General features: G+C 41.8%; 5 protein-coding genes across 5 annotated transcripts; 1 reads left to right on the top strand and 4 right to left on the bottom strand.

Moving 5' to 3' along the window:
* Positions 1 to 5489: 5489 nt before the first annotated feature.
* On the top strand, positions 5490 to 6473 carry LOC130490721 (olfactory receptor 6B1-like). The gene is given in 1 exon segment (XM_056864529.1): positions 5490 to 6473. A coding segment is annotated over 1 exon segment (984 nt).
* Positions 6474 to 9583: 3110 nt separating this feature from the next.
* On the bottom strand, positions 9584 to 10507 carry LOC130489967 (olfactory receptor 12D1-like). The gene has a single exon (XM_056863751.1). The coding sequence runs from the start codon at positions 10505 to 10507 to the stop codon at positions 9584 to 9586; it is 924 nt and encodes a 307-aa protein (XP_056719729.1).
* A 2271-nt stretch (positions 10508 to 12778) lies between these two features.
* Positions 12779 to 13720, bottom strand: LOC130489963 (olfactory receptor 12D1-like). The gene has a single exon (XM_056863748.1). It carries the CDS (start codon positions 13718 to 13720, stop codon positions 12779 to 12781), a length of 942 nt encoding a protein of 313 aa, XP_056719726.1.
* A 4950-nt stretch (positions 13721 to 18670) lies between these two features.
* On the bottom strand, positions 18671 to 19612 carry LOC130489961 (olfactory receptor 12D1-like). The gene has a single exon (XM_056863747.1). The coding sequence runs from the start codon at positions 19610 to 19612 to the stop codon at positions 18671 to 18673; it is 942 nt and encodes a 313-aa protein (XP_056719725.1).
* Positions 19613 to 22939: 3327 nt separating this feature from the next.
* Positions 22940 to 23881, bottom strand: LOC130490719 (olfactory receptor 12D1-like). Its single transcript, XM_056864528.1, has one exon. The coding sequence runs from the start codon at positions 23879 to 23881 to the stop codon at positions 22940 to 22942; it is 942 nt and encodes a 313-aa protein (XP_056720506.1).
* Between the last annotated feature and the right edge of the window lie 3359 nt (positions 23882 to 27240).

The following is a 27240-nucleotide window of genomic DNA, read 5'->3' as shown; positions in this document are numbered from 1 at the left end:
AACACAAAACTAAATCCCTTTGTGTTTAATGGTGTGTGTTATCAAGGAACTGTTCGTACATGTTCATAACCCTAGTTCCTCAACCTAACAAGGTGTGTAGGCTGAGTTTGGGGGAAGTGTGATCGAAGAAGCCTGATTACAGTGCTGAGAGCAAAGGCCGTGGCAGCAGGATGTGAGGTGTGCACATGGACATACATTAGGAACTCAGTAAGTAAAATAATAACTCTAGTATCATGTGTTTTGGACATACTGGCTGCCAAAGTAGATATGTGGAGTTTTTATTTGCAACTGAAGGAAAACCCAAAGGCTTTGAGGAACTAGCCAAGCTTTGGAATACAAGCAGATAGGCGGAGGCAAGATGGTGACGAGATAGGACGTCCTTGCTGCAGCTTTCCACTGCTGAGTCATTTTAACTTTTTTAATCTTTTTAATTAAGCTTTTAGAGGAGCCAGCAGCTTTTATCAACCTTGGAAGTACACACCACATTAAAAAAAAAATCGGAGCAGTGGAAAGCTGCTGGAAGAGCCTGGCTGCCTGAATCAACAACGGAGAGATGGGAACTAAGGGTGTGGACTCTTGCTGTTCAGATAATGGGAGCTCGCAAAAGGCACCGAGACCCGGAGGAGGCCATTACACCACCGGCCTGCAAACAAACCAAAATAGCTGACAATTTTGCAGCGGGGGATAATACGATATTTAGTATTCCTGTCTCAAACCATTTCAGCCTTTTGGGAGACTCTGATATATCTAACGAGGTGTCCAAGGACCCAGGAGAAAATGTAATTGACTCAATTAATGAAACAGCTAACAATAATAACGATGTGGGGGAGGCCCTGCTCAACTTATCTGAATTGTCGGCTAGAACCGTTTAACTCATTTTTGACTCTCTGAAAGCAATAAATGAGAAACTTGAGATTCTTATTAGGATAACTCAGGGCCAGAAAAGAGAGAGACAGCTGGAATTAATTGGGTCTGGGAGCTCCTTATCTCCCCAGGCGGCACAGGCCACTTACATACTGGACACTTACAAGGAAGAATGTACAGATACAACTAAGAAACAGCTAATACCTAAAAGCCCAAGGTATCATCTGATATTGCAACCCAAAAAGGTGTGTCTATCTGTATGCAGATACAGAGGACATATGCCAATTTGGAATAACAAACGTCAGGTAATTTATCACCTATGTAACCTACTTAAGAGGAGCAGCGCTACAATTGACCTGTTATCGATTGAACCCATGACAAGTCCAAAACAAACACAAAGAGTGATGTTAACCTTTAAGAGCCCAAGAATCCCCTCCTTGATTTTATCTCAGAAGGCCAACCTGTAAACCAACTGTCAGCTGTGCGCTATGAGGAGGCTGTGGACTTCACCAAGAAATCTGAAGGAGAGACTGCACAACATCACGCAACTACACAACTTGGAATTGAGATGACACATCATGAACTAACTTTTATACCCGTTTCTATGAAAACACCTCATAGGGAGGAAGAATTAATATCATTTCACACAGACCCTAGTTGCAATCCAATTGCAAATTCCCTGGAGAAGGAACCAACTAATATCCTCCCAACTCCCTCAAGCCAGAAGCAAGCGGCAATTACTAACAATAATGATGAAGCGATATCCAGCAGCTACTTAGATGATCTGCATATAGCCGGACCCCCAGCACAGATCGTAATAGAGCATCCCCCTGTTCTAGACCAAATGGCTTCCTGCAAAAATGGGTGTGTTTTTGTGGATTTGGAGGGGGGGTTGAATATTATTGAGCAACTTAGTGTTCCTCCCTTCTCTGCTCAGAAGGGGTATAAGGGAAAGCCCCCTATTACCAATTGACTATCTAAATCTAAGAAGGCCACGTCCCTAAACATTGTCTCCTGGAATATTGCTGGGTAGAAAAGGAAAGCAGGCGATGGTGATTTTCTTAAATTCTTAAACAAATTTGATATTATCTTATTACAAGAGACATGGCAGGAAACAGAATTACACTTAAAAGGCTACAGTATATTTCATTCACTATGCCTGCTACTGCAACTGGTTCCCGGGGTCGTCTCAGTGGAGGCCTATGCAGTATGATTTCAACTTCCCTTTGCTCATCATTTGTGGCCCTCCCAGCTGGTCCTCCCTTTGCACAAGGGTTTCTCATCAAGCTATTTGGTATCACCTTACTTTTTATTAATGTTTACCTCCCCCCTTATAAGAGCCGGACAACCTCCCAAACCCAGTGGGATGACCTATCGAACTATATTATAGAACTAGAGGCTTCTAACCCATTACCTGAGACGTTCCTGGCTGGAGATTTTAATGCCAGGATAGGCAAAGATGATCTCTCTTTGAGATAGTCGTGCATCTGGATATACACGAAGTCCCTTCCATTTCTCATCATTTTTTAAGACAATCCAAAGATCTCTCAGTAAACTATGCTGGGACTCTTTTGGTAAATTTTATCATTGCCTCTTGTAAATCCATCTTGAAGGGTACAACTCCTCATGACAACCCAGGAGAATATACTTTTGGCTGCCCATGGGGAGTAGTGTAATTGATTATGTCATTGTCTCCCCCAAAATAAGGAGTCTTATTCAGGACTTTTATGTGGGTGATCGCGTAGACAGTGATCATTTTCCCCTCATTACTACCCTTGAACATCAGTCCCCAATTTCACTACAGCCTCCTTCGGCTCAATTATCGAGCTTCACTACTTGTTTTAGACGGGTTAAATGGAGTCGATCAGTGTCTGAAAATATCTCTGGTCTTCTTCATTCGAGTTTTGACCAAACTCAAGCAGGAACTGACTGGTGCCTCTGATATAATTCAAGCACTTTCTCTTTATGATAACCTTACTGGCAATATTAATTCCAGATACCATCTTCAGCACATAACAGTAGAAAAAGTACTGGTGAACTAACCCCCTAGTTTGACCGGGACTGTCAGATCTTAAAAACCCAGTTACGGTCTTCATATCACTCATATCGAACCAGTGGAGCAAAATATTTTCCTGTCAGTTATTTTAGACTTAAAAAGCAGCTTCGGATTACTGTTGCAAAAAAACAACAACCTAGCACTCAAAGAAAGATGGAAACTACTACACAATGCATCACTGAATAATAATAATAAACAATTTTGGGCCTTAGTTTCAGGTGCTCTCTCTGGGAGATCAAGTTCCCTTGATTGTTTAATCCCAGCTCAAGTTAGGGAGGGTAAATGACCTTGATTCAATGTTAAGAACAGTAGATGGCCACTTCCCCAAGCTGGGCCCTTCCTCCATCCCTCTATTATTGTATGCCGATGATGCTGTGGTACTATCATTAACACAGAAGGGGCTAAGACGGCTGCTGTCCATGTTTGTTAGCTATTGCAATGCCAATTTATTATCCATCAATTACAAGAAATCTAAGATGCTAGTCTTCTCTAAATTTTGGAGACGTCACAGTTGGACAATTAAGGGGCACAAAATTGAACAAGTTAAATAATTCAGATACTTGGGCCTGAATTTCCAATACAGCAGCAATTGGACAATGCACAGGAACTATGCTGTATCGTCAGCTAAACGTAATAACGAGGCCACAATTCGCTCCTTTTATGTCCATGGTGGCCAATTAGTTCCTGCTGCCTTACGAGTGTTTAAGGCTAAATCCATCTCCCAACTCCTATATGGAGTTCCTATTTGGGTAAGTGCCTTTAATCAGGACATTGAGAGGATTCAGTCCACTTTCTTACGCCGTATTCTTGGTGTCTCCAATTGCGTAGGGTATGCAGCTCTTGAGACAGGACAGGGTTTTTTTGAGAATAGAGCTTGGATCCATACCATTAAGTTTTGGTTACGTCTGCACTTTCTAACTGAATATCCTGGTTATATTCCTGCACTGCTGGGAGATTCTTACATAAGCCAGTGGTCGAAATTAACCCTCAGGGAAATCAAGTCTGTCGGTATTCCATTTGATTCTCTTTTGACGCTTGGGAAAGAGCAAGCATTTAGATTGATACATCAGTGCCTACTAGATATAGAAATGCAGACCCTAACCTCCCTAGCTGATAGACACTGTTCCCCCATGTTTCATGGTATTACTCTGACTTACGGAGCTACAGTTTCCTACTTGACTTATTTGGAGTCACCGGACATTCGCAGAATTTTCATGCTTGCTAGACTTAACATTCTTCCTTCAGCTATACTACAAGGAAGATACAAAGGAAACCCTTTTATTGATAGGAATTGTCCATGTAAGACTGGGGATCCTGAACACTTAACCCACGTGCTGTTGTACTGCCAGCTTTACATGAGGCCGAGGAATACCAATATTAAACCCCTACTGCCCAGTGATCAGAGTCTCTCAAATCAGCAGTTGGTGATGTACCATTTATCTGACAGAAACCCCTCTGTCACCCAACAAGTAGTGAGTTTTCTCCTGTCCTCACAAAGGATTCGCGAGCAGTTTGTTCGTACTTCTAAGTAATGTCATTTTAATGTAACCTGTTTTAATTGTTTTCACAACTCTGTTTATTGTATGCTGATGTAAATGCCTAATAAAGGTGATGATGATGATGATGATGATGATGAATACAAGCATACCTCAGAGATAATGCGGGTTTGGTTCCACCAACCCCCAAACTTTGGGGTCCATGCCAGGAGAGTCCGTTGAAGCTACCCTGAAAATTTGGGAATTCTACCTCCCAAAATGCCCCCACAGGATCTTCGGAAAAAATCCCCATAGACTATAATGGACCCAATTTTTTTGGTAAACCTGGAAATAAAGCCGAAATACAAATTTACTGGGATAGGTATTCAGCTTATTCCGGGTTTACTGAAAAAATCGGGCCCAATAAACCTGAACCCAAAATTTACCGTTGGTTTTTTTTTGGCACAACCCTAGTTGGGGCTTACCAGAGGTCTTAAAGTAGAGGCTGGACAATCCATCTCTCAAGGTTTCTTGAGCTTTGGGTTTATTATATTGAGCATAGGCTTGGACTTTAGAGTGTAAGACCCCTCCCACTCATATGAGGAAATGGTACATGCCATTTTTCTTTTGCTCTGTCAAATCTTTTACCCTACTCATATGAAAAGATCACACACTTAAGTTAACCTAAATTTAAACAAGAAATTGGTTATTTTAAAAAAATGTTTTGATCTTGAATGACTGTCCAAACTGCATAATATGTATGTTTTGAAAAATCATGAGGGTTGCTATTTAATTCTTAAAATTTGGTAGTTAGATCTAAACATATCCATCCACAACCTTATTTATTGGCATTATTTATTGGCATTATAGCAAAAACATCCATTAGATCTAAACATATGGGAACACTCCATCCCTAATTTGGTATTTTTAGACTGATTTCAATGGGATAATAAAATATGTTCTCTACTAAAGAAATGGGATTTCCCAGCAGCATCCTTTATTTTAGTCATTTCATTTTATTAAATAACAAGATTTACCAATTATGTTCTGTAGGTATAGGATCCCATCACTGATACATAGAGATAAGGACTGTTATGGAGATGGAGAATTCAACAATCATCTCTGAATTCATCCTCCTGGGGTTCCCCGCTGGATTAGAGATACAGCTTTTTCTTTTTGTGGTCTTCTTCCTCACTTACATACTAACAGTCTTGGAGAATATCATCATTATCTCAGTAGTCAAAGCGAACCGGAATCTTCACAAGCCGATGTACTTCTTCTTGGGGAACTTGTCTTTCTTGGAGATCTGGTATATCAGTGTCACCCTTCCAAAACTGCTGGTAGACTTCTGGTCACAGAACAAAATAATCTCCTTCCAGAACTGCATGGCACAACTTTACTTCTTCATCTCCCTTATGTGTACAGAATGTGTCCTCCTGGCTGTCATGGCCTATGACCGCTACGTAGCCATATGCAATCCACTTCGTTATCCAGTCATCATGACCCACAGTCTGTGCTTCCAGCTAGGTCTACTCTCCTGGGTGTGTGGCTTTTCTGTCTCTTTAGTCAAGGTCACCTTTATATCTAGACTCAGCTTCTGTGGCCCTGGAGTCATCAATCACTTTTTTTGTGACATCTCTCCAGTGCTTAACCTCTCCTGCACTGATATGTCAGTGGCTGAACTAGTGGATTTCATATTGGCCTTGGTCATCCTCTTGATCCCACTCTCCATCACAGTCTTGTCCTACCTGTTCATCATTGTTTCAATTTTTCGTATCCCCACAACCCAAGGAAAGAAGAAAGCTTTCTCAACCTGTGCCTCACATCTTACAGTGGTCATCATCTTCTTCTCGACAACAGTCTTCATGTATGCTCGGCCCAGAAAAATCCACCCCTTTAACCTGAACAAAATAGTGTCCATCTTCTATGCTGTGATCACTCCAGCTCTCAATCCTCTCATCTATTGCTTGAGAAATAAAGAAGTGAAGGAAGCGTTAAGAAGAAATTTAGGTAGGAAACGTCTAGTTGGATAAGCCAGTGAAGACTGGTTTCCAGGTGACTGGGGGCAAACTAGATGAAGGAGATATTGGGACATTCAAAATCAGAAAGTGCCGCTTTCTGTTCCTTGGAGCCAGAGCAGAAGGGGTTATGTGCAACCAACTGTAAGTAGAAACATACACAGAACAAGGGAAGGACTTGATCTTTTTTCCCTTCTGAGGACCGGAGGAATCAGTAGCTGCTTGCTGACAGGCTAGTAGAGGAACAAAAAGAGCTGCTTTCTGGATTTTGCACCTGAATGGTAGTAGATATTCACTACTGGAAACATATTCTGATAGCAAAGTCATATCTGTCAGTTCCCCCTATAAAAATTTCCACCATCTTTTTGCACTAGTTACATTTTCCAAGTAGTTCATGAAGAGTACTTTGTTGCTGCTGTGGTTGTTGTACATGCCATCATAAAATGACATCTGCCAATTTGGCGTATGAGTTCAAATTTATTTATTAATTTATTTATTAGATTTTTTAAGTCACTGCTCACACACTCTCCAAAGCAGCCATTTTCTCTCTGTGGAACAAAGTGCTTTTGCTGCAAGGAAATTCCATACCTTCTACCCCCTTAAATGTGGTTTAAGGACCTCTTTCTGCATCCCCTAGGTCACAAATCAAACCATAAAATGGTAACCAGTGCCTCATTAGCTCCAGGACCTTATGAGTCTGATGGCTCAGTTCCAAAATGGAACCAAAGTACTCCAAAACCAAACCAAAAGTAGGACAGTCCATAGGCAAGGTCGTGTCCATATAAAATCCTCTCAAAGTTTTCCAATAAATAAAAATCTTCTGGATTAATGGGGAAAGGCCTAAATGTTGATTTAACATCATATTTCTTCTACCATAACTGAATCCAACAACTTTTAATGATTGAGACTGCTGGGGTGGGAAAGCATACTGAACTAAACTGATCTGAATCCTGTCATACACTGAGAGCCTTCTGGGATGGAACTGATGATGTATCAACTCCAACTTCCTGGCATGGGTGCCTGTGTACCTTGTTGAGAAACCGGAAGAGTTGCGATGAGCAGTCATTCATAAGGGTCAGCAATCCTACCTCCTCTAATGTCCTTGGCCGTCTTCTCTTTTTAATAACACCCACGGCCAGTGTGGTGTAGTGGTTAAGAACAGTGGTTTGGAGCGGTGGACTCTGATCTGGAGAACCAGGTTTGATTCTCCACTCCTCCACATGAGCGGCGGATGCTAATCCGGTGAACTGGGTTGGTTTCCCCACGCCTACACATGAAGCCAGCTGGGTGACTTTGGAATAGACCCTAAGAATTAACCCTAAATCCAATTCTGAGTTATGGCAACACTACCTTTAGCAATTTGGCTAATGTTGTAAGGAAAGCTTACTGAATTGTCAAAATACCTATTTGATGGCATTTAGACATTCAAACTCAGTCATAGGAACCAAGAAATTATAACTGATTTATCTCATTAGTCATAGCTGTCATTTCTTAAAGATGGAAACCAACTGCAAAGATTATGTAGGTGACTGCACAAGCTAACTTTGTTCCTCTGCCTTGCAATTAGGATTTTTACAGGTTTTGAAAACCCATAATGAAAAGTTTTCTCAATAAACAATCTAAAAGCTTCTTGTTATGGCTCTCAGAGTTTAATCTTATTTTTTTTAAAAAAATATTGTTTTTTTTTTAAAAATATTAAATTTATATCCCACCCTTTCCCTGCCAGAGCAGGGCTCAGGGTAACTTATATCAAACAGTAAACACAATATTAAAATAACTAATATACAATTCAAAATTTTCAAAATCCAGTAAACTCTGTTTTATGATAAAAAAAAACAAAACACCAAGCATGCAAACATACAATTCTGTGTTGATGAAAGTCTTCTGAAATGGGTCAAGAGTTGCTAAGACCCTGTAGTTACTGAATTTTCTTCCACCTATATTTAGATGTTGGCCTGACCTGGATGGCCCAGGCTAGCCTGATCTCATCAGATCTCAGAAGCTAAGCAGGGTTGGCCCTGGTTAGTATTTGGATGGGAGACCACCAAGGAATACCAGGGTTGCTGTGCAGAGGAAGGCACTGGCAAACCACCTCTGTTAGTCTCTTGCCATGAAAACCCCAAAAGGGGTCGCCATAAGTCGGCTGTGACTTGAAGGCACTTTACACACACACACACATATTTAGATGTTACAAAGTCCTCACATCCCCCATATGTTCACAATGTGCTTTGGGATTTCCATGCCTGACGTATAATTCTCACCTGTGATTCAGACTGTAACTGAAACATACAGTGGAATGAAGCCTTCCCTTTTGCTCCATTTCAGAGACCTGAAACCATCTTAGGGATCCAGTGTTTGCTAACAGGGAAACCAATGTGTATTTACAGGCTTCTCATAAATTTCCCCAGTAGGACACTGAGGCTGCAATCCTGAAAGGGGGGGTGAAGCTCCTTAGGAGACACCATGACTCTGTGCCAGCTAAGTGCCCATTTATCCCAAGATAATGGGTACTAACACTGTCCTGGCGGCAAACATCCTTTCATGCACCAAGGAGCCATGAAGCTGCACTGGCCAATGCAACCATGCCAGCAGGGAATTCCCTGTCTTCCATCTTATATGGAACTACACATTTTATCTTCTGTGTCCATCATTCCCTGCCACGATTATGACATCTGAAGATTTCTCTGATTTACAAAAGGTCTAAAGAGACTGAGATTACTCCAAATCCTATGATCTTCATATGAGAAGATTTGTCATCACAAGAAAGATGGTCCCCAAAGGACTATCTCAGATGTCTAACAAACCCTTTCTGCTTGTGGTTACTCCCATTCCCTTCTCAAAGGTACTTTTTTGTTACTTAGGAAGGATAAGGAACCTGGCAAGGAAGGCTGGGGTGGGGCGGCGGTTGGAGATGATCAACATTTCAAGTTGGGCCCAGATTTTGGGTGATTTGGACTCAAAGCATTTACAAATAGAAGGACTGCATTATGACCCTCCCCAAATATGTATCACTAATCCTATCTAGTATCTCTAAGCAACAACTGATGTTCAATTCCAGTACACCACTTTCTTGTCTTCTTAATGCAATATTAATCATAGTGACATTTGAAGTTCCTCCTCCAGTGACTACTAATGCTATTATGAATATTCTGATGAAGGTCCTTTGGTCACTACCTTTCAATGCAGACCTTTCTGCCCAGGATCTTTTGTAAGGCCTGTTTCACCTCCTGATTACTCAGCATGTAGATACGTGGGTTCAAAACAGGAGTAACCACGCTGAATATGATAGTTACCATCATTTCCCTTTGAGCCACAGTGCCCACCGATGGAAGCATGTAGTTGAACAACACTGGTACATACAGCAAAGCCGCCACCATCAGGTGGGACCCACAGGTGGAGAAAGCTTTCTGCCTACTCTTTTGTGACTGAACTTTGAAAATGATAATGTAGAGATAGGAGGGCAGTATGATGACAAAGGGGACCGTGGCAATGCAACTAGTGACAGTATTGAGAAGCATGAGGTTGAGATGAGTGCTGCCACAGGCCAGTTTCAGCAGTGGTTTGATTTCACAGAAGTAGTGCTCAATGTGGTTTGGTCCACAAAAGGGAAGGCGAGCAGTCATCACTGTGTGCATCAGGGCATGGAAAAAACCAATGGTCCTCTTAGCTGCTGCCAAAATCAGACAGACCTGCTTTCTCATAATGATGGTATAACGCAATGGGTTGCATATGGTAACATAGCGGTCATAGGCCATGACACCAAAGACGCCCTCACTGCTGCCCAGGAAGTGGAAAAAGTGGAGCTGAGCCATGCAACCACTAAAGGAAATGGTTTGTAGCTCCAATAGAAAGCCAGCTAGTATCTTTGGAACAGTTATTGTGGAAAGGAAGATGTCCAGGCAGGAAAGATTCCCAAGGAAAAAATACATAGGCGTGTGTAGCTGTGGTTCAGTTATTGCTACAGCCACAATGGCACCATTCCCCAGCAGAATGGTGAAATACAATAGCAGAAAGAGAGTGAAGAGTGTTTTCTGAAGCTCCCAGAGATCAGTTAGATCTGTCAAGATGAATTCACTCACCTTTGTTTGGTTCATTGCTGACAGGGGAATAATGACAGGTGATCAGAATACTTCTGTATCAGACGACAGAAAAGAAGAGACTAAAACCATGCAAGGCAGGAGGAACTTTACATAACATGACCTTTGGGAAACAGATAGATTCCAAAGGCCATAAAGGCAAATCCAGTTGAGCCACTCCTTGTATGATTCCTTAGATCACAAGACCTGTGTGGATGAACATCCATGTAGGCTGGGAGCTGAGCAAGAGATAAAATGGTGAAAAACCATCCTTAGGCCTCTTCTTCCATCACCACAGATCCACTGAAGGAACATAGTGGATTGTTCAATCTCTGTTTCGGAACCAAATGTTCTATTCCACTACCTGTGGAAACTTCCTCTAGTGCAAATTCCCTTCCTCCATTGTTCCTCCATTGTTACCTCTGCTGAGGGAAGAGAAGGAAAGGGTGAATTTATCCTCTGCAAGTCTTCACTGCAGCCCCCTGACCCTGCCCCGTAATGCCCACAACCCAGAAATTATTTGTGGGGGGGGGGGGTCAAAGTGTGTTCAGGAGAAGAAAGAAATGCAGGGAAATCCATAGGTCAGTAACCATTTCATGAGATATAAGTCTATATTTCAAAGTTTCCACAGATTGCTAGAAAAGCTAATCAACAGGCATAAGGCACACAAATGGATTTTGTCATATCTCCAAAGATTTTCTAGTCTAAGACACAGCAATGATGTATTATCAGGCATCTCCGACATCCCAGAGAATTCAGATTACAGTGAAGCACACAGGAACAGTAAATGTTAAGTGGAATCCATCCACAATCTACATTTTTACCATTTTGTTTCTATTAGGAAGAAAAAGGGAGGGGGGGAAATACCAGCCACTCAAAGTTTTTCAGATATTTTACCAACAAGTTAAAATACCCCACAATATTTAGATCCCAGTTCATACCTTGATAACGCCACTTGCCCAACATGCCAATTGAACAAAAACACTGCAAATGGTACAAAAGGAAACTTTCTGCAAGCTTTAATTGTGGAGTGAATCCGGGATTACATGGCAGACCAGAAATCTCTGCTACATTTGCCCTTTTAATGAAATGCTGCTGATTGTCATTGGGGGTATCGTCCATGTGGAGATAAAATGAAAATCCACAGCTTGCATATGGATGAAATTTATTTTAATGACCAAGATTGTACATCACAAGAAAAATATATTAGAACAGCATGGTAAACTTTTGCTGTTGTAACCACTAAAATAGGGGTGTCAAACATAAGGCCCACAGGCCAGATCCGGCCCCTTGAGACCCCTTGAGGCCCCTTATGTGGACCATGAGCTGGTCGAGGCAGCCGCCACCACCCTACTCTTGATCTGGACAGGCGAGATATGGCCTGGCCAGACCAAGTGACATTTACGTCATATCTGGCCCTCATAACAATGGAGTTCCACACCCCTGCACTAAACAATGAACATTACAGAGTTTAAAGTCTGTTGCAGTTCATGGTCTCATGGGGCTTAACATTATTGGTTGAATTTAGCATGCAAAAGATAGATTGGTCTGTTGCCAACCTGCTTCCATTTTAGCTCATACAGATTTCCTCCTTTCTGCACCTTGGAGCTGGGACCAGCTTTTCCTCTCCGGGTCTCTGAGTGAAGTTATCACTTCCTCTCTGAGTGAAGTTATCACTTCCACAAGAGAGCTAATGAAAGAATAGGACCATGTTTAATCTCATTACTTTCACTGTACTGGAATAGGAGACTTTTGTCAGAGGTACAAACAAGACAGTAGGAGATCCATGGAAAACTGGGTACTTTCTGTTCTTATTAGCCTGGGTTCCTTGGAAGTCTGCATGTCCTTGATCAAAGCAGACCCATCATGGAATCTCATCATTGTCCTGCTTCTAAAGTGGAAAAAAAGTGGAAAGAAATGGTGGATTCAAATCCACATATGTACCAAAATTCCAGTATCTATAGGAACTTTTAAGGACTTAGTCAGCATCCTCTTTTCTGACATTTGCTGCTTCGGTGTTGAGAACATTTACTACATATCCACAATCATGGTGAACAACTGGGGGCATACATGGCTTCTAAATCCCTTCATACTCAGGGAGTTACACCGGAAGGGTTGGTTGATAAGTGGGTTAGGACAAAGTACATAGGTTTCTTTCCAGGATGGAAGGTTAATGCCCATCCCCCCAGTTTTGCCAACCATTTATTGTACAAGAATCTTTTATTGTGCAAGAATATGATAGGACGATGGAGAACAGATGGAGAGAGAGTAAGGAAAAGAGAAAATAAATCATATCCTTCTTGACCAGAGTTTCCTGTCCATCAGTTTCTTCAGAGCTGATTTTACATCTTGATTTCTCAGAGTGAAGATGAGAGGATTCAGGACTGGAGTGACGGCACTGTACATTAATGTGGTAATAATCTCTCTTTCAGCAGACTCGCCAGCAGAGGCAAGCATATAGTTGGAAAGAACAGAAACATACATGAGCACCACCACTGTCAGGTGGGAGGCACAAGTGGAGAAGGATTTCCAACGGCTTGCCCAGGACTGAATTTTGGACACAATGAAGGATATGATGTAGAAGTAGGACAGAAGTGTGACCAAGAAAGAGCCCAAAGCAATGGAACCAGTGACAATATTGATAAGGATCAGGTTAAGGGTGGTGCTACTGCAGGCCAGTTTCAGCAGGGGCTTGACATCACAGAAGAAGTGCTGGACGTGGTTAGGGCCACAGAACCATAGCCGGGAGGTCACTACTGTGTGCATCAAGCCATGAACAAACCCAATAGCCCAGGTTATCCCAGCTAGCAGGAGGCAAACCCATTTGTTCATAATGACGGTATAACGCAGTGGGTTGCATATAGCTACGTAGCGATCAAAGGCCATGACACCCAGAAGGATGCCCTCGGTACTGCCTAGGAAGTAAAAGAAGTGCAGCTGAGTCAGGCATCCAAGAAAAGAAATCACCTGGGGATCAACGAGGAAGCCATTCAGCATTTTGGGCACAGTGACTGTAGAGTAGAAAATGTCCAGCCAGGAGAGATTGCTAAGAAAAAAATACATGGGAGTGTGGAGACGGGGCTCAGCCTGTGCTACGGCCACAATGGCTCTATTTCCTAGCAAGCTGGCTATGTACAGCAGCAGGAAAAACGGGAAGAGAATGTGCTGCATTTGGTGGTCATTTGTCAGACCCAGAAGAATGAAGTCCTGCACTTCTGTCTGGTTCTCCATGGCTGTGCAAACAGAAAACAAGCAAGAAAGCTTGGTCATTGGTTCCACACTAGTACTAAAAGTTGAAAGCAATTTTGAGGATAACTGTGAAACCTTAAGGCTAACTCCATTGAGAATTTTAGGTCCTGTTATGGCTATAAGAGTAAAAATATGTGAGTTATGTTGTCACCATGAACAAATGGACTACCTGCTGCTAATCATGCTCACTTGGAGGGATGGCTTTCATGCCCCCTTATCCTGCAATGCCCTCTTATGCCCTAGTATCCCACAGTCGTGACCTCCCAATTACAAGCCAGCTTGTATATACACAGTTTAATTACTCCTTGAAAACCACATGACAAGTAAATCTCATGCACAAGTGTTCATAACAGGAACATGGCTAATAATGCAAAGAGGCATAATTTCCAGGTCACACGTCTCTTGCGTAATGCAGACTTGGATAGTCACACAAATCTGTTGCAGGAACTAGCTCATGGATGTCATGTCAGATTTCCATGAGGAATAACTAAATTTCACAATAAAACCAAACACCGTAGCAGGTTCCTGGAAATAGATTGAGTAGGCAAAATCAAATCAAAATGATGCTAAGCTTTTCAAGGAAGTGTTCAGAGGCATTGGGAAAGTTTTAATTTCATGTTCCAGTGTTACAGTATTGGTGAAAATCCATGATCATACTCAAGATGAACATCTGGATTGGACTGTTGCTTTCTGATAATTCAAGGGATTCCGTCACCCAAAGAAGACTCAGTGTGAAAATGTTGTTAGAGTTGGTCCACATGCTACCATCCCACAATGGAATGTATGTGCTGCTCCTTCCTACTCCTTGCTTTAGAATCCTGAAGGAGGAAGTAGGCCAACAACTTTAACAAACAGCTAAAAGAATTTGGGCAGTTAAACTGGTAGTAGTGGGAATAGTGCAGAAGATATTGCCAGCACGAAAAGAAGCACTAATCAATATATGAATTGATCTCCCTCTTCCCAATGTTTAGTCCTTTCCTTTGCCACCTTCTCAGCCCCTTCATAACTGTCTGCCAACCTCTTCTCAGTACTTCTGACATCTGCCACATACCAAATTCCCAGCCTTTATTTTATCCCATCACATTCCTAATTGTCATGTTTTGAAAAAGCCCTCTTTATTTCATGGTCAACAACCTCCTCTTTCCCTTTCTCATCATTCTCTTGGTTATTTCTTCCTTTTTTGTTGCCTCCATCTCCAGCTTCTTCACTGCTAGCATGAAAAACTCAGTGTAAAGTTTGGAGAGAAAAACAGACTGACCTGTTCCCTCTCAAACACTTGGCACTCCATCACATCCTCCCCAACACATTGTTTTCATTGGAACTATTTTATTCAACCTACAATCTTAATTAGACAGCTAGATGGTTAATGCTGCTACTTGGGACTTTAGTTGTTCACTTCTATAAGGGACAATTCGTTTCAAATAAGCCCTGGACTTTCCCCATGACTAGCTTTCAAAGCATGTACATAATTTCAGAATATGCATTAAACTGAGCCCAAGTTTGCTACAGCCTCCAGTATATATTGTCCCTGATCTTCTGTTTTCAGAAAGAGGACAAGGTGGGTATCACTAAAAGAGCTGTCTTAATGATTCATGGGGAAAAGGTGATTGTCAGGATTTGGAACTATGAGGTTGGATCCAACCATCTTTTCTGCTGGAGAAAAAATAAAGAGGTTTCCTCTTTGACTGCCAAAAATGCTATGCCGGGAATCATTTGATCCAGGTGGTCAAAAGCTATGGAATAGGAGATTTAGGTGTGGACCCAGACTAAATTTCCTTCTAATAGAAGGGATGGGATAATTTCCACCAATTCCCCCTTTTGCTGCATAAGATGTCCAAATTGCCTCTCATGCTGTGCCTGAGGGACCCCTTTCCTGCAGGAACAGGATTTTGAAGTGATTGGTAAACTATACCAAGAGAGCAGGAGGCAGGAAAATTCTGTTCCACTGGCAGAAGAAGCGCCTTGCATGAGTGAAAAACTTAGACTGGATCTAACCCGTAGTATGAAGGGGAATTGGATGAGATTGAGTGGGAAAGCTGGCTCGGTCCAAACCCCAGTATTCCATCTGAATAAGTTCATATATCCTATCTAGAAAAAGAATTCCTGTTGATTATTTCAAACTATTTAGTTTCTGAATCCTGAATTAGTGTTGAAACTAAAACTTTGTCTAGGAAAATATTAATGCTATTCAAATACTGAAATACACAAACCACACAGTATACTGAAATTATAATGTTTGCATTTGGATTATATCAGTTAGTCTGTTCTATTCATCAATTAGCTCTCTTTTCATTAATAATGCTCATGGTTTCAGTGGACTAAACTGAGGGTATTGCTGATTTTCTTCTCACAAAACACTTTCAAAACCAGTCAGTGGTTTGTCTTGACCAGGACCACCTGTAGCTGTCGATAGCAATTTGATAAAAAAGGAACTATCAAGTGAAACTCTTTACAGGATGGTGACAAATATTACCACCTGCTAATTGCTCCATGTCACACCGATGTTGGATAGTTGGTTTTAGCACAAAATAGAACCTGCAGAGATAAATTGTATGGTGCCATTCTTATCTGATTTACACCTGTCTAAGCCCCTTGACTTCCATGAATGTGGAGGGGGTGTAACACGGCTATGAACTGTTACAGAGCAATCCTAATAACAATTTCCTGGGAGTAAGCCAAATGGAACAGACTTGAATAGAATTTTGAGTGAACTTCTTAGGGTGGTACTGAAAGACTCCTAACAACTGCAGTATTTTGCTGGATTTCTCACCCTTTCCCCTCAATTTTATATTTTTGTATGTTTGGGTATTTATGTATTATGGAATGTTTTGAATTTGTTTTGGTCATGACCTGTTGGTCCACGAGCATAAAGAATGGAGTAAAGGAAAAGGAAATTGGTTTCTGAATTAAGCTAATAACTCCTCCCTTTTGTAATGTGTCCAGGTAAGCGAAAACATGGAACTGAACATAAGAGCCACATGACTGGCAGTGATTGACCCACATACAAAAGAGCATGAAAATCATATCCTACCTGCATAAGCTGTATTCTTTTTTTTCTGTACGAGATAGTAGACCAATATGTAAAATTACATTCACAGATAAAGGCAAAGAAAAAGCAATTTTCACCTGTTGTTAGAATAGTGGAAGAGTGTGTTGTTGCTTCTTCGTACAAGTTAAGAGCACCCATGGAACACATTTATGTATTCTAAAACATCCTACATCTCATTAGACAAAGTGGGTATCACTAAAAGAGCTGTCTTAATGATTCATGGGGAAACAAGTAATTTCAAGATGATTTGTCTTTTGGGTAACACAGCTTAGGAGCCAAAAAAAAAAGGAGTCCCTTTGGGTATAAAAAACATAAACCAATTATTAGGTGTCTGGAGAGATGACTTGTAAAATGTCTGATAATAAAATGTTCATAAAATATATGTAAAATTGCCAGGTTCCCCCCTCCCAGCTTCTGGGTCTTTGATAGCACTCACATACACAAATATACCTGTGCAGGCTTTCCCCACTAAGTGGGGAACCTATGGGAAGTACGTTTCGGCCCAAACAACGGCAGGGGTGGTTTTGCATTCACCTCTGTCAGAGAATTGGAGGCACAAGCCATTGCCAGTGGGGAAAAAGAAAGGCCAGCCGTCTGCTGGTCAGCTCACGAGAAAGCTGCAGTTATTTGCTGCAGAACTTTCCAGTCTTTCCTGCTTGCGGCAACAGTATGTGATTTTCCAGTCCCAAAAGTTAGATCATTCAAGGTGTTCCTTTCAATAGCAAATATGATACTCACTAATGTATCAGTGAGAGGCAGCATGGTGTAGTGGTTAAGAGCAGCATACTCTAACCTGGAGAACTGGGCTCAGTTCCCCACTCCTCCACATGAAGCCCCCTTGGGCCGGTCACAGCTCTCTCAGAACTTGCTCAGCCCACAGGGAAGCAGGCAATGGCAAACCACCTCATAACATCTCTTGCCTTGAAAACCATATGGGGTTGTTGTAAGTCAGCTGTGACTTAATGGCACATATGCACATACACAATGTATCATTACACCCACATACAAGGGGGTGGAGATGCTTTTATGTGTAAAAAATAATTTAAAAAGGCATTGCTGGAACATAGCATACTGTATAATATCACAGATTGGGAAGATTAGGATTGTGGAACCGCACCTCCTCAACCATCCAGCCAAGAAGATGTAAAGGCTCTGACTATATTCAAATTGAAATGGGTTGAGGGTAGGGTTCCCAACTGCCCCCTTATGGCGAGCAATAAAACACCTACTGTTCATGTTGCCTTCTGACTCTCAGCTGGTGGACGGGGGATTTAGGGAGGCAGGGCTGGGGGCTGCGATCAGCGTCATCTACATGATGATGTCTGGTTGGGTTTGTTTGGGGTGGCCCAATGGGGTGCTGGAAAAAGAGCAGCCCTGCCTCCCTGCCTCACTGCCAAACAGCTGATCAGTGGCGAGGCTCTGGGGTGGGTGGGGAGGGTCGCTGGGGGGAGGAAACAAGGTGACTAGTGGAAGCAGCCATCTGGAAAGCCTGATAAGCTCGCCCAGCCCTGGATCCTCCTCCCAGGGAGACACATGCCTTCCCCAAGCAGGACGCTTACCTGCCACAAAACAAAGATGCCTTCAGATGCCTCCTGCTTATGCTGAGGCAGGAGAGACCTCCAGCCTGGGTTTCCAGGTCCTACTCTGACATCTTAATCACTATACCACACTGGCTCTCATTTACTTGGGGGAAAAATCAAGGACAAAACAACTGGGGTAGCCTTAATCCTGTTCACTGTGATAATTCAGTTTGCATACCCTGAAGTCACTCAAGTAGGGCCACTGACAATCACGTATGCCTATATTACATACTGAATGTATCTTGGACAGTCAAGTCCATAATAGAAATGTGGGGACAGGAAACACACACAGACAGAATAGATTCATATCCTTCCAAACAAATATTTCTGGCTGAACATTTTTTTCAGAGCAGATTTTACCTCCTGATTTCTTAGTGTGTAGATGAGAGGGTTCAAAACTGGAGTGACTGCACTGTACAATACAGTGATGATCATCTCCCTTTTAGCAGATTCCCCAACAGATGCAAACACGTAGTTGGACAGAACTGGGACATACAAGAGAGCCACAACTGTCAGATGGGAGGCACAAGTAGAGAAGGCTTTCCAACGGCTCTTCCAGGACTGGACTTTGAAGAACAGGAAGGATATGATATAGAAGTAGGAGAAAAGAGTGAGGAAGAAGCCACCCAGAGCAATGCAGCCAGAGCCAATATTAAGGAGGCTGAGGTTGAGGGCGGTACTACTGCAGGCCAATTTCAGCAGGGGCTTGATGTCACAGAGGAAGTGCTGGACATGTTTAGGGCCACAGAACCATAACTGAGAGGTCATCACAGTGTGCATCAGGGCATGAGAGAAGCCAGCAACCCAGGTGGCCCCAGCTAGCAGAAGGCAAGTCCATTTATTCATGATGACGGTGTAACGCAGAGGGTTGCAGATAGCCACGTAGCGATCGAATGCCATGACCCCCAACAAGATGCCCTCACCGCCACCCAGGAAGTAAAAGAAATGCAACTGAGTCAAACATCCAATGAAAGAAATGGCTTGGTGTTCTGTTAAGAAGCCACTCAGCATTTTGGGCACAGTAACAGTGGAATAGCACATGTCCAGGCAGGAAAGATTGCCTAGAAAGAAATACATGGGAGTGTGGAGCCGAGGCTCAGCTATAGCTACAGCCAGAATGGCTCCGTTTCCCAACAAACTGGCCAAGTAGAGCATCAGGAACATCAGAAAGAGAGTGTATTGCTCTCTGCGGTCGTGTGTCAAACCCTGGAGAATGAATTCATGCACTTCAGTCTGGTTCACCATTGCTGTGGAAATAGAAAACAATGAATTCTAGCCAGTGATTCCCTGATAAAATGTAAAGCTTTAAAAGATAAACGGTTGTCAGAGGTAGTTATGAATCTTTTGTGTTAGTTGTTATGAGGCATTTAAGTCACCACCCAAGGGAGTCGTATAAACATAAAACATGCTTTCTTGAGAAGAAGAAGAAGAAGAAGAAGAAGAAGAAGAAGAAGAAGAAGAAGAAGAAGAAGAAGAAGAAGAAGAAGAAGAGTTGTTTTTATATGCTGGTTTTCTCTCTTTTTAAAGAGAAAAAGAATCAAACTAGCTTACATTCTCCTTCCCTTCCTCTCCCCACAACAGACACCTTGTGAGGTAGGTAAGGCTGAGAGAGCTTGAACCGTGACTAGTCCAAGATCACCCAGCTGGCTTCATGTGTAGGATTGGGGAAACCAACCCAGTTCACCAGATTAGAGTCTGCTGCTCTTAACCACTACACAAATTAACACGTCACTGGGACCAGATCGTATTCATCCTAGAATTCTTCAAGAACTCAAATGGGAACTTGCCTTGACATGTCCCCTAGATCAGCCGCTGTACCAGAGGACTGGAGAATGGCCAATGTAACACCCATTTATAAAAAAGGTTCTGGGGGACCCAGAAAAGTATAGGCCAATTAGCTTAACGTCTGTTCCAGGTAAATTGATGGAAAACATTATTAAAGATAGAATTGTCAAGCATATAGAAGGGAAAGGCCTGTTAAGCAAAACCCAACATGGCTTCTGTAAAGATAGGTCCTGTCTCACTAACCTACTAGAGTTTTTTGAAAGTGGACAGGAATGAGCCTGTAGACATTGTGTATTTGTATTTCCAAAAGGCTTTTGACAAAGCCCCCCACCAAAGACCGCTAAGCAGACTTCATAGTCATGGGGTAAAAAGACAAGTCCTCTTATGGATTGAGAGCTGGCAGAAAATCAGGAAGCCCATAGGAGCTTCGAAAAAATCCCCATAGACTATAATGGGCCTGAATTTTTTGGTAAACCCTGAATAGAACTTTGAGTAGACCTTCTTAGGGTGGTACTGAAAGACTCCTAACAACCACAGTATTTTGCAGGATTTCCCTCAATTTTGTCGCTGAATTTAACTAATATTTCCTCCCTTTTTGCAATGTGGCCAGGTAAGGGACAACATGGAACCAAGCATAGCAGTCATATGACTGGCAATGATTGCACCCACATACCACATACAAAAGAGCATGAAAATCATATCCTACCTGCATAAGCTGTGTTCTTTTTTTCATACGAGATAGTAAACCAATATATAAAATCACATTCACAGAGCGAGGCAAAAATGAGCAATTTTCATCAACTGTTAGAAGAGTGGAAGAGTGTGCTGTAGCTTCTCGGGACCAGTGAAGAACACTCATGGATCATGTTTATGCATTCTAAAACATTCCACATCTCCTTGGGGAAACAAGTTATTTCGAGACGATTCGTCCTTTGGGTGAGACAGCTTAGGAGCCCCAAAAAGAGTCCCTTTGGGTATGAAAAACGTAAACCATTGATTATGTATCTGGAGAGATAACTTTTAAAATGTTTGATAATAAAATATTCTTAACAAATATGCAAAAATGCCTGCTTTTTTTTTTTACTGTCTGAGCTTCTGGGTCTTTGCTAGCAATTGGATACAGAAATATAAATATCTGGGCTTTTCCTACTAAGTGGGAAAGCTATGGGAAGTACATTTCTGCCCAAACAGGGGTGCTTTTGCAACCACCTCTGTTACAGAGTTGAAGGCACATTCTATCATTATTTGCCACAGGGAGGGGCCGTGGCTCAATGGTAGAGCATCTGCTTGGTTTCCTTATGGTCTCAGGTTCAATCCCGGCATCTCCAGTTAAAGGGACTAGGCAAGTAGGTGATGTGAAAGACCTCCGCCTGAGACCCTGGAGAGCCACTGCTGGTCTGAGTAGACAATACTGACTTTGATGGACCAAGGGTCAGATTCGGTATGAGGCAGTTTCATGTGCTCATGTGTATTTGCTGCAGAACTCTCCAGTCATTCATGCTTGCAGCAAAAATGTGGGATTAACCAGTCACAAAAGTTAGATAGTACAAGGTGTTCTTTTCAGTAGCAGATATGATACTCACTAATGTATCAGAGTCAATGTGATGTAGTGGTTAAGGCTGCTGGGAGACCTTGGGCTGGTCATAACTCTCCCTGAACTCTCTCAGCCAACGCAAAAGCAGGCAATGGCAAACCACCTTAGAATGTCTCTTGCCATGAAATCCCTGACGGATCACCATAAATCAGCTGTGACTTGATGGCATACAAAGGGAGTGTATCAGTACACCCCCAGACAAGGGGTGGAGATGTAGCAAAACAGCTTTTATGTGTACAAAGAATAATAAAGAAGAAATTGCTTTTGCTGATAATACTGTATAATATCTCAGATGGGGAAGATAACGATTGTGGAACCGCACTTCCTCAACCATCCATCCCAGATGATGTAAAGGCTCTATGTTCAAATTGAAATGGGTTGAGGGATTAATCTGAGCTTTATCTCATACAAAGTACCTGTGCCCCCCTAGGGATGCTAAATTGCAAAGAAGGAATGTCCCCTAATACCATATAGTACAATGGAATATGTGTATAAAATTAGGATTGGGTGGTTCATACCATGAGATGTCATTCCCCAACCCCAAGCATCTAGGGGCTGTGGGTCAGTGGTACAGCATCTGTTTGGGCTGCAAAAGATCCATGTTCACTCCCTGGCATTTCCAATTAAAAGGACTGGCAAACAGGTAGTTGTATAATTCCCAGCAAACTATGTATGTGTTGCAGCTGGCCTCCCTACTTCTACTTTTATTTCCATTTCCTCAGTTGTTTTGAGGTTTTTTTGTTTGTTTGTTTCTGCCTTCCCTTCCCTTTATCCCCCCCCCCCCAAGTCATTGTATTTAACATTAAGGGCAACAATTGGAATTTTAAAATTAATAATTATAGTTTATATTTGTATAGTACGTACTTTTAACTGATTGTATTATTTTGGTTGTTTGCCACCCTGAGCCTGACTGTAGTCAGGAAAGAGCAGGATATAAATCTAATTGAATTTATGAATTAATGAATAATAAATTGTATGTGAAGGAGTTTGATGCTAACCATGCTCATCATGTATATCACAGTTTGCAGCCTATTTAATTTCTCCTAAGGAACTTAAGAAGGCTACTGGCAATTATGACTTCCAATTCTGGGCTGCGCTTGTTGGTCATACAAGAGTGTAATAGGATGTTGGTAAGAGAAGACAGAAAAATGGGCAGACAGATACATAGAACGATAGGGAAAGACAAGATAGTTTCACGTTCTTCCAGACAGATGTTTCCTGGTCAACATTTTTTTCAGAGCCAATTTGACCTCTTGATTCCTAAGGGTATAAATTAGAGGATTCAAAACTGGGGTGATTGCACTATACAATATAGTGACGATCATCTCTCTTTCAGCCGATTCACCATAAGATGCAAGCATGTAGTTGGAAAGCACCGGAACGTACAAGAGAGCCACAACCGTCAGGTGGGAGGCACAAGTAGTGAGGGCTTTCCTACGGCTCTTCCAGGACTGTACTTTGAAGAACAGGAAGGATACGATGTAGAGGTAGGAGAGAAGGGTGAGGAAGAAGGCGCCCAGAGCAATGGAACCAGTGACAATATTAAGAAGACTGAGGTTGAGGGCAGTACTACTGCAGGCCAATTGTAGCAGGGGTTTGATGTCACAGAAGAAGTGCTGGACATGATTGGGGCCACAGAACCAGAGGTGGGAAGCGAGAACTGTATGCATCAGGGCATGAAAGAAACCAGCAGTCCAGGTGGCCCCGGCCAGCAGAAGGCAAGTCCATTTATTCATGATGATGGTGTAACGCAGAGGGTTGCAGATAGCCACACAACGATCGAATGCCATCACACCTAGGAGGATGCCTTCACTGCTTCCCAGGAAGTGGAAAAAGTGCAGCTGAGTCAGGCACCCAATGAAAGAAATTGCCTGGGGCTTCACTAGGAATCCACTTAGCATTTTGGGCACAGTAACAGTAGAACTGCATATGTCCAACCAGGAGAGATTGCCGAGAAAAAAGTACATAGGGGTGTGGAGGCATGGTTCTGCCAGCGCTACAGCCAAAATGGCTCCATTCCCCAATAAGCTGGCTACGTAGATCAGCAGAAAAAATAGAAAGAGAATGTGTTGCTTTTGGTGGTCTTTTGTTAGTCCAAGGAGAATGAACTCCTGCACTGCTGTCTGGTTTTCCATTGCTGTGAAAACAGAAAACAAAAATTGACAACTGGTTAGTTGTTCCATTATGAAATGAAACGTTTGTGGAGAAAGGAAGCATTGTGACGGATAGGAAGCTTTAAGGCTGACTCCTATGAGTCTTTTATTTTACAGTGGGAATATGGAAAACAAAAGCACATATGTATTGTGTTAAATTTGGAATGTGCAATATTGTATTAATAGTCACATTATTCTTTTAAAGAAAAAATACATGGCAATGGTCCCCATGTGTGGATGGCTTTTTAGCAGGAGCATACATGCCACATGAAAGGTCATCTTCAGGATAGATGGGATAAAGGTTCTTCTCCATCATGGCACCAAAACCACGGAACTCCCCAGGGAGATGTGTCTATCTCCCTTGATTGTTATCTTCCAACAGTAGGTGACATCCTTTCTATTTTGCTTGGTATTCTTTCACCAACTCTGAATCCCCTTTATGTGTGTTAATTGTTTTTAATTTTTATATATGTATTTTTAAAGTTGGTTTTCATGTTTTTTGGTTGTTCATCCCCTTGGAGGTCCTTGGTTGAGGGGAAAGATGGCATTAAAAAGGAAATGAATAAATAGGTGCTGTCTCTCTTCTGCACTCGAGTAGTCACACCAGAGTACAAAAACTCTTGTAGAACTAACCATTAATAATAATTAATCAAATTAATCCATCAAAGCAAAAAAAAGAAAAAAAGAAAAAAAAGCATTGAAAGCAAAAACATAAAATGAGCTTTTTGTTGGGGAATAGATAGCGAGCTTCGTTACATGTCAGACAGACAAGCGTTAAATTAATTGCATTTATGCTGACCAGTTCAAGAAGGTAATGTAATCTCCAATGTGTCAATTAGCTATTGGTCAGTGAGGATCAGTTGTAAACATGTTGTTGGTCACGTACCCAAAAATCTGCATGTTACAGCTCTTTCTTTGTCTAAGAAGAAAGAGCAGTATCAGTTATTTTTTGGATCTCAACCAGAGAGGATGGGGCAACTTTGTATTTTAGAGATGCCATGTGCTTAAGTTTAGATTCCTGCCAGTTCTTTTCTGGCACACTTAGGGAACTAGAGAGATGTAGTAAGGATTTATTGTTTTAGACTCAAGTTTACCTATGCGTGTGCCTTAATTGACTTTCACCAGCCATAATCATACGATTCATAACCTCTGATAAAAGAATTTTCCTAACACTTTTTTCCAGGTCAATATAGCTTTCCTAGGACAGACTCAAAATAAAACCATGTTGGTCTGCAGTAGTACAGCAAGAGTTGAGTCCAGTAGCACCTTAACATCAAACAAGATTTTTGTGATAAGCTTGCAAGAGTCAAAAGTACTACTGGACTCAAATATACCTTATATCTTATCACTCTATTCAGCCATTTTGAATCCTTCCTTCAGTCTAAGGAGTAGGAATGCCAGCCTCCACTTGGAATCTGGGGATACTCCAGAATTACAGCTCATCTCCAGACTACAGAGATCAGTTCCTCTGGAGAAAACAGATGCTTTGGAGGGTGGACTCTGTGGTAGTGTACCCCACTGAGGTCCCTGTCCTCCCCTGGCTCCATCCCCAAATATCCAACAGTTTCCCCCCTTGGCTGGTGGCCAGGGGGGATTTGGCAACCCTACTAAGGAGCCTTCTTCAACATAAGAGCCTCTCCCAGTAAAGATATCAAACTAGTTTCTTTTCCTTTATTTCCTAATCATATTTCAAATTCTGTTTTGAGTAATTTTTAATTTGTATTATATCTTCAGCTCAATCTTATTCTCTTCTTAAACAGACTTCTCCCCTATGATAACTTAATGAACTGAAAACATGAACACTGAGAGTTTCTGTCCAGATTCCAATATATCTGTTTACAGAAATGAACAGCCAGACTGGCTTGTCTGGCACAGTATGGCTGTTAACATTTTGGCTGGCAACTGCAGCTTTGTGTTAGCATGGACAGTTGTGAGGCAGACCAATGCCATGGAGAAAAATATTATCACCTGCCAATGAATTGTAAAGGTATAGAATAGTGGGGCAGTTTTTTAAAAGGTACAAAAAAGTGAGACAGTGTTTTAATACTTCATAAGAAATTAAGAAAGGCATTTAAAACACTTAAAAACTACAATTGTTGGCTTGTTTTTTTCATACCTACCTCACTTCTTCCATAGAGTATGAACCAATCAGCTTTTATTCTCATGAAAAGGAAAGAAGAGTGGACTCCAGTGACCATCCAAAAAGGCTATGCTGGGGTTATGGGGTCCTCATGGATAAAGGTCATGGGATGGTGGAAGTAGTAAGGAAAATAATTGGGTGGGGTTGAATGAAAAAGCTGGCTGGTTTCCACCTACTATGTGATTTGAGGAGTTCTCACTTTCTGCTGTGCAGCTAAGCAAGACACAACACAGGACTGAGCATAGGAGCCTTGAGACTGACAATGATTATACCCACAGACTAGACACTAATAACAGTTCTATAGAGGACAAAAATAAATTATATCAAAATGAAAGTATTTGCCCCGTGGATCATACCTGGGTAGGTTATCATTATTTTTCTGATGAGATGTTAAACCAGTATCTAAAATAAAATTCAGAAGGTGAGGTGGTATCAGCAGGGTTCAACTCCTGGAGAAGCAGTAGCAGAATAAGCTTTGGATAGTGGGAGAACATTTATTTCTCATGTTTATCTGCTTCAGCATCTCATTAAGCTAGAAGATTTTTAGTGGAGATTTGACCCCCTGGGACATACAAAGCCAAGAGAGAGTACCACTGGTTTTGAAAACATGAATGATTGATTAAATCTCTGAAGAGATAACTATCAAAATTATTTATTATGAAAAGTACTCCACAATTATATTTAAAATGGACAGACATTTACCAGGATATACAAATATGCCCTTGTTCATTTTTGTTTTTGTTTGGGTGCTTTGTCATTGCTTTGCCCGTCTTTTATCACCATTGTTTGTATTTCCTTTTATTTCTTCAATTTTTACACTGGTTCATATCCTATAAGAACCATAAGTGGAGCAGAAATAATCTAGTGGGAACCCCCCCCCCCCATTTCAGCTGAAACTCATTGAGTCCCTCAAAATTCTTTTCCTGGGGGTCAGGTAACCTTATGAACAACACAGTACAGTAGGCCAGAAACAGCTTATAGGACACAAGTCACTATTAGGGCTGTGCATTCTGTAAAAACCAAACCGAAAAATACCAAAAAAATCCATTTCAGTAAATTTCGGATTTACTGAGTCTGCAAAATCTGGGAGGCTGGCAAAGCCAAATTTGCCGTTCCTGAAAAATCTAGATAAAAATCCGGCTTTTTCAGGAACAGCTTTCTGTGGCTCCTGTGGGGGGTTCATTTTTGCAGGTAGAAGTCC

This window comes from Euleptes europaea, chromosome 18 (assembly GCF_029931775.1).
Source record: "Euleptes europaea isolate rEulEur1 chromosome 18, rEulEur1.hap1, whole genome shotgun sequence".
In the NCBI taxonomy this organism is placed as follows: Eukaryota; Metazoa; Chordata; class Lepidosauria; order Squamata; family Sphaerodactylidae; genus Euleptes; species Euleptes europaea.
The sequence above is the reverse complement of the archived record's forward strand: the minus strand, read 5'-3'. Positions and strand labels throughout refer to the sequence as shown.